General features: G+C 32.9%; 1 protein-coding gene across 1 annotated transcript; it reads right to left on the reverse strand.

Moving 5' to 3' along the window:
* Nucleotides 824–2574, reverse strand: LOC104758120 (shikimate O-hydroxycinnamoyltransferase-like). Its single transcript, XM_010480938.2, has 2 exons — nt 1985–2574; nt 824–1895 (listed from the first exon to the last, which is right to left on the reverse strand). Exons 1-2 carry the CDS (start codon nt 2390–2392, stop codon nt 1008–1010), a joined length of 1296 nt encoding a protein of 431 aa, XP_010479240.1. The 5' UTR covers nt 2393–2574; the 3' UTR covers nt 824–1007.

A 7930-nucleotide genomic window follows, 5' to 3' on the forward strand; every position in this document is an offset into this window, starting at 1 on the left:
AAACAAGTCTTTAAAGTCTCCTGAATATAGCGAACCGACCATCAGATATGGATGGACTCACGAAGTTAGTGCGAGGACGTGAACCCATTAAAGAAGGTAGGTACGTAAACTGAAAGTAGCCATGAGATCGATTAAGAAGTAGCGGTCAGAGCATTATACTAGTTTTCGTTATAGTTATAGTTATATTCAATTTTATTATATTTTCATACATATAGTTTTTTGATGTTTTTCTATCTTTGTAACTATATGTTACATTTATGTGGGTATGTTTTGTTTATTTTTTTTTGTATCCGCTAGTCAATTAGTCTTAAATCTTCTGCAAACAGCAACTGCTTGGAACCTTAACCATATGCTTGCGTAAACTCTCACAACCGGAACAGTTGCGTTGCGTTCAAACCCGTGCAACCTTTAATAACATCTTAGGTTATATTAATCCATTAAATTACAGCTTGACAAATACTGGATTTTTAGTGGTTAATCAAATTTAAATAATATATATATATATATCTAAAATCTGATTCCACATTTTTTAGATGATGTTTACCGCATGTCTTAGATAGGATTACGAACGTTGATGCCTTGATGGTAAGTTTGATACATAAATTAGATAACTTGTTCGCTTTCAATCTCTTGTGGCAAAACAGGCAGCAAAGCATAGAAACATTTAACTGTCCATATATAGGTCGTGTTAGAATATTGAGAGAAGAAGAAACAGAGAAAGACACCGTTGGAAGAAATAAGAACATAATAGAAAGTTTTATTAAACTGAAGCTAATTACTATCTTCCTGTTTTACAACAACACACTTATATACAAGTCTTACGGTACCAATGATTGTGTCTTAGTCGAAAAGTCACGACTCTTACATATACACCTCTTCACGTTACTTCATACACACCTCTTGACTCAACAAACACATTAAATTATATAGTTCTATAACATAATACTTACAGTGTTCCCATCCTGCTTGGATTTAGTCTCTCTAACATTATATTATATAATTTTCTCTCATATCTCGTACAAAAACTTCTCAAACAGTTTCATGTGTTCAGATTGGAGGGAAATTGCCAAGGATAAGCTGCCATCATTTGTAGGACTTGGCAGCAAAAAAGATAAACCCTCGTATGCAATTGCACCAGGTCCCACAAATATGGGACGACCCCAACCAAAGTCTGCATCATACATGGGTAATCTGACCCAGCTTGTGATTCCCAAATTTGGGCATTTGTAGGTAGATGCACAGCGGACCAGTGCTGACAGATCAGGCTGCATCTCCAAGTAGTCAAGAGCAGACCTCAGATATTTATCGTCCATGCGAACTATAACATCATGAATCAGCACTGCAGCATACCATGTTGGCTTTGATAAAAGATCCCCTGCAAAGGTTAATGGTGTCGCACTGAATATCACATTGCCAAAGTAACCAGGGGGCAGCTGCGGGCGAAGTCTGGACCTTCCATCAATTGCAACGTACAGTTTGGTCTCTTGGTCGTCTGGAAGTCCGCGCGCTTTGCACACTGATCTCCACACGTGGCCAGCCAAGACCTCGTATGAGCTGTAGCTTACAGTGTTCCCATCCTGCTTAGATTTAGTCTTGAGAGCAACAAGCATGTCGCGTGATATTTTGAAAATAGAGACGGTCGTATCATCAAGGCCTTGTGTGGAGGACGGGATCCTCATAGTGGGGGAAGGCTGATATTCAACATGATGAAAAGCAGGCTGAGGCGGGTTCCTAGCACGGAGGACGGTCCGATCAATGAAGGGTGGAATGGTAAGGTCAAGACCACGGGCCATATCAGACCATGTATTGATAAAATGGAGACCAGAGAAACCATCAGCCACGTGGTGTTGCATGCCAACCCCAAGGGAAGCTCCCCCACATTTAAAGAAGGTCACCTACTTCATCAAGGAATAACGGATTAGGGTAAGCTAAATTAAAGAAAGACAAAGTTAGAAACCTAAAACACAAGGCATCAATTTTTAACCTGCAAGACGAGGAGCGGTAAAGTGTGGACGCCGACGGAGTAATCAACATCTGGAATAAGCTGGCGGAGAGTGAGGGAAGGAGCGAATTCCCCAAGATCATCGATGACAGAGGGAGTATCGGCGACAACGAAGAGAACACCCGCGCCATTGCAATCGATCTCGATACGGCCATCATTGTCTTTCTTCAAGCGACCAGCCATGGGGTAAAAGGGTACGAGTGCCTTTGAAAGAGCGTCCTTGAGGACCTGAGGGTCAAAGAAATTGGAGGCACCGGTTGGTCTGTAGAAGTAGACACTTGGGGTGTGGTACTTAGCGATGATGAGATCAACGTGGGAGTTCCAAAGATTAGTGGTTGGGGTCTCGGCGGCAGGCCGGACAATGGTGGAATCTAGGATGTTGATTTTCATAGTTGAGTTGAGATTGTTACAAAGATCAAACGCAAAAGAAGTCTGTGTTTTGAGGTTTTGACTTTGATCCGAGAAATTGTGTCACAAGGGAGGAGAGGAGAGGTATATAAATATAATAAGTGGGTGTGGTGACCAAAAGACAAAAAGAGAAACAGAAAAGAAAAGCACCTACCGCCCCCGTCCCCGCTTCTTCATCATTTGTCCATTTGATCAGCCGCCCGCTCAAAATAAAATGTTTGTGTATCTATCCAAATGTTATCATATATTCAAATCGAATTTTACAAAAAGAAAAAACGTAATTTATTTAGTATTTATCAAATAAAAAAAAGTTCAAATTTTTTTGTTGTCGAAAAAATATTCTGATTATTAAATAGTTTATCTCGTTAACTTCAATGCTTTTGTTATGGTTTTTGACACGTCAACAGAAGTAGAGCGATGTAGACACGATTAGATTTTCACATTCATAATCATCACAATTGATACCTGCTAATAGGTTAGCTGTATTGAATATTACCTATTTTAACATAAGAAGCAAAAGGAAGAAGCGAAGAGGCACGACGAGACTTAGGGGGTGTTATTGAATAAAAGATTTTAATTGATTTCAATTACTAGTGGATTTTAGAATTCAAAAGTTTTCTAATTCATTTAACGTGAATTTGTTGTCATTATTAGTGGATTTGAATGACATTACTAATAGATTTGAAAGTCATTACTAGTGGATTTATTTTTGAAGTTAAATAAAAATAAAATAAATTACCCATAATTATATCAAATGAAACAAAAACATGTGAGTTGGAGATCTGATTAGGGTTTTTTCTTGATTTATGGTGGTGGATCTGATTAGGGTTTCTTCTTGATTTGTTTCTTCAATCAGATGAAACAAAAACAAGAGAAACTAACATCTTCAATCAAAATGAAACCAGAGATAGAAGAGCTTTTGATCCTGAACCTTATTCAAAAAAGAAAAAAAGGGAAGAAAAACCAGTGAAATTGTGTAAACAGTGAATTTGAGAGGCAGAATCGGATCTGAGGATCTGCAAACTGTGTCAAGCCCCAAAATGAAAGATCACAGTGATCTTTTGGCCAGAGCTATATTTTATTTCTTAATTCTTAGATTAATCTCCTAAATCAATTTTGAATAAAGGGAGAAAGATAGAGAGATTGAAATACTTGAAAAATATGTAGGATTGTGTTTGTTCATCTTTTTGGAGTGAAATACGTTGAAATCTAAAATGACACCAAATCCAATGGACATTGAATAACAGTGTTTTTAAAGAATTCTAAAATCCATCAAATAAATACATAATCCAATACCATCAGATTTTAATGTACTTTTTCAAATACCTAATTGAATAACACTGGATTCCAAAATACATCAAATTCTTTTAAAATTCATTATTCAATAACAACCCCTTAGTTTATTTATGGAGCGAATATGCTTTTTAGTTTGATACAACGGAAGACTTTTAAGCGAGAGAAGATTGTTTAACGAGAGAAGACTTTTTAATAATCTGATTTTTTTTTTCTGTCGACAAACAACTTTATATTGAAAACAAAGTTAGCATACATCATTCGAAGAGATTACAAAACTTGACTTCCTTTTTCTAGCATCTTTTGCTAGATCATTAGCTTTGTTTTTTTTTTTTTTGATCAAAGTTGCTAGATTATTAGCTATAATTCCTTTTTCTATCACTTTCAGCTAGATTATCAGCTATAAAGTTTATAGTACGTGGAATCTTTAAAAAAATTATTTTTTCATATGGATCAATTGCTAGATTATTAGCTATAATTCCTTTTTCTATCACTTTCAGCTAGATTATCAGCTATAAAGTTTATAGTACGTGGAATCTTTAAAAAAATTATTTTTTCATATGGTTGGACGATGTTCTTTATGTCCTGCCCCAAAAATAGGGTGGACAGTAGACCGCTGCGGATCAGTTCTATTTGTATACAAAAATAGACTACAGTTGATAGGCAACAGTTTTCTTTCTATTATCTTTAGACTGCACTGCTGCGGATTGTATTTAATAATTGGTAAATAAAAGGTGGTCTATCCGCCGACTGATTTGTCCACCATGACCGCATTCACCATTCAAACCCATAGAGTTATGATATGCATCAGATTTATTGACAGATTAAGTTTTAGTGATGACAGAAAAAAAAATTAGATAGATTTAAATTTTGTCCCAAAAAAATAATAATTATTATTTAACTGAGTGATAGATTTTTATGGTGACAGATTTATTGTGGGAAAGTAGAAATATTAGATAGATTTATTGCAATGGTGNGGCAGAGTTTGGTTTTTGTGGCAGACCTGGGGGGGGGGGGGGAATAGGCAATATGTCATATTTAATTTACATGGTAGCAAACATACATAATAGTGACAGATTAATATAGGAGAGTTATTTTTTAGTTATGGCAGATATTCGGATGCCAACATATTTAGAGGCTATTATTAGAGAGGTGATTTCTAAATCCATATGGAATTGTAAATTTTAAAAATCAAAACACATAGATTTTGAAATAACATGGTTTATCCTTGCAATTGAATCCTTCTATTTTACACTTTCAAATCCATTAAAAACATAATGTAGATTTTGAAATCCAAAAACAAATCATTAAACGAGTAACATGATATTTTAACAAGTATTTGTAAATCATAGAACCAATAACACATAATTTTGATAAGAATTTTAAAATCTATGATTGAATAACACATAATTTTTTTTTGGATTTCAAAATCCATTAAAATCATATAACCAATAACCTCCTCTTAATCGCTATTGAAATGGTAGACTTATGTCTTATTGTAATAGCAAAAGATTGGTAGAATATCATAATTTTTGTGATAGACTTATAGAATTATGACTGATTTTTACTATTGCTGTTTTATGTCAAACAAATAGACTTTATTGGAAAAGTTGGTTTTACCCTTAAGAAAATAAAATATCTCTTTTAAAAACTTGACTCGAATTGGGTTTTGTGAGGTTAATTCCCATCGAACCAATGGGACATAGTTCTTGAGTAAGGTGTCACTAGAAATATCACATTGTCAAGAATCTATAGAAATTGACAAAGTTTTAATCGGAGTTAAACTTGAGAAGTTATGGGTGTTGATTTCTGGCCAAGTAATTGCAGTTTTTGCCCTAAAAATATGTGCTTATTGTAAAACACATGTATGATTATTCCATCACAAGACACATGTCATTACACTTGTCCATGTATTGTTACACAATCTTTGTAGTGTTAACACTTGTCATTACCAAAACTAATGGGTGTGTGACTCATGTCTTTTGTAAGTGTACTATAAATAAGGAGTTGTGTAGGAAGAGTAAAATGATAAGTTTTCTTTCATCCAAAAGACTCTCAAAGTCTCTCTCTCTCTTGGCTGCTCCTCCCTCTCTCTCATTTTATTATTTCTTGTTCACTTTACAAAATATTGCAAGCACATATAAGTGTATTTGTAGTTATAATTCACAACACGTTATCAGCACGAACGACTCTCGATCCATTACAAGTTTGAGCATAAGAGATTTGTGATACATCATCAATTTGAGGTAAGATTTAAGTTTTGTTAAAGTTGTTTGAATTTAATTATTTTACATGCATATTACTATATATATTATTTGATTAGAGTAAAAGACTATACATATTTCTTGATCTAATGGTAGGCTCTGCCTCCTTGATCATATGTTCAGATCTATATATTATAAATCATATGGAAGGTTATGCCTCCTAAAATGATTGTTTTAATTTATGAATATATTATATAGTTTATAATTTTGTTTTACAGTTTATATTTATTACTAAAATAAGATTTTACAAAATTATTTTATAAAAGTTTATATTTAACAAATTGTTTTATTATTTATATAGTAATCATGTCAAACTTGGCAAAGCTTGAATTCGCCGCCCTTGATGTCTCTGGGAAAAACTATATGACATGGGCATCTATATCTTATAAAATAATCTACGATATACACCTATCAAAATTTAAGTAAATATCATTCAGATAATGACTCTAACCTTTTGGGTAAATAACCTTTTATCTTATGTTCTTTTTTTTTTTGAGTCTAAGCATTGTCATTTTTCCATTTTTTAAGTAACCAACAATTTGGTTTCTCCATTATAATATTCATTTGGTAATATATAATTTGGAAATTTATAATAAATTGTGTGATAACAATTGACAAAATTTTCCAGCAATTTTATGAAGGATGAATATTTTATGCTTTATCTATGAATTTACTCCACATTTTAAACTACGTATATATCTTAAATTTAAAAATAGTGATAAATTAATAACAATTAAAACTCGATAAATCAATATATTTTTTTGGTCCCAAATTTTTTTAATGGTTATGCTTAAGAATTGGTAAATTAATAACTCCATAAATGAACTCTATACATTATACACTTTTAAAAAAATCATGAATATGTTTTATACTAACCAAAAGTGAGAGATGCTCTAGATAACATATTATATACACATACTTTAATCCATTAAAGTTTATAAAAGTAAACAATTAGTATAACTCATAAAAAAACAACATACTTTTATTTTCATTGCACACATAAACTATATATGCTAAACTGTTAGATTATTTATATATGCTAACTATATGATATATAGATTATTTCTAACAAAAATAGAAAGCCAAATTATATTGTACTGATATTATTGAAAAACTACAATATAATTAAAATACTACTATCTCTACAATAATAAAAAAAACACTTCTAGACGATTTAAATATTTAATAAACTGTATGATATCGTTCGTATCTTATAAAATAATCTACGATATACACCTAAAACATAGAAATTGGACACTACATAATATATAGATGCAAAATACCATACATTAAGAAAATACAAAAATTAGTTACATATATAGTTAATCTACTAAACAAAATACATTTTGCTTTTAAAAAAAAAAATAATTAGACCCGCGGTATACCGCGGGTGAATATCTAGTTAGATGTAAAATTCTATCTGAAAGGGAATGAGCTTCTCAAAATCCTTGATCCGTCATAAACGGGGTTAGAAGAGGAAAAAAGCAAGAACCATGATGTTCTTGCGTTACCATCTCCACGATGGTTTAAAAAATGAATACATCACGAGAGAAAATCCTGCAGATCTCTGGATCGCGCTCAAGGATAGGTTTGATCAAAAGTATGTGATCTTACCAAAAGCCAAACATGAATGGCTAAACCTGAGGTTTCAGGATTACAAAAGTGTAAGTGAGTACAATTCCGCTTTGTTCGGAATCAATTCAAGGATGGCTCTCTGCAGAGAAGAAGTTTCCGATTATGATATGATCGAGAAAATATTCCAAACTTTTCATCCTTCAAATGTACTCCTGCAGCAACAATATCGAGAAAGAGGGTATACTCGATATTCTGAATTAATGCAAGTTTTGCATGTTGCTGAACAAAATAATGAGCTCGTGATGATAAATCATCAAACCCGTCCAACTGGATCAGCTCCACTTTCAGAAGTGAATGTTGCTACATCCAGCTATAATAATTGGCAAGG

This window comes from Camelina sativa, chromosome 17, assembly GCF_000633955.1.
Source record: "Camelina sativa cultivar DH55 chromosome 17, Cs, whole genome shotgun sequence".
Taxonomy (NCBI): Eukaryota; Viridiplantae; Streptophyta; class Magnoliopsida; order Brassicales; family Brassicaceae; genus Camelina; species Camelina sativa.

Bases quoted from the DNA above. Each gene is read 5' to 3' on its own strand.
- LOC104758120 (XM_010480938.2), bottom strand. From the start codon at position 2,392: ATGAAAATCAACATCCTAGATTCCACCATTGTCCGGCCTGCCGCCGAG. The intron at 1,896-1,984 runs GTTAAAAATTGA...TTGATGAAGTAG, and splicing joins TACCGCTCCTCGTCTTGCAG to GTGACCTTCTTTAAATGTGG.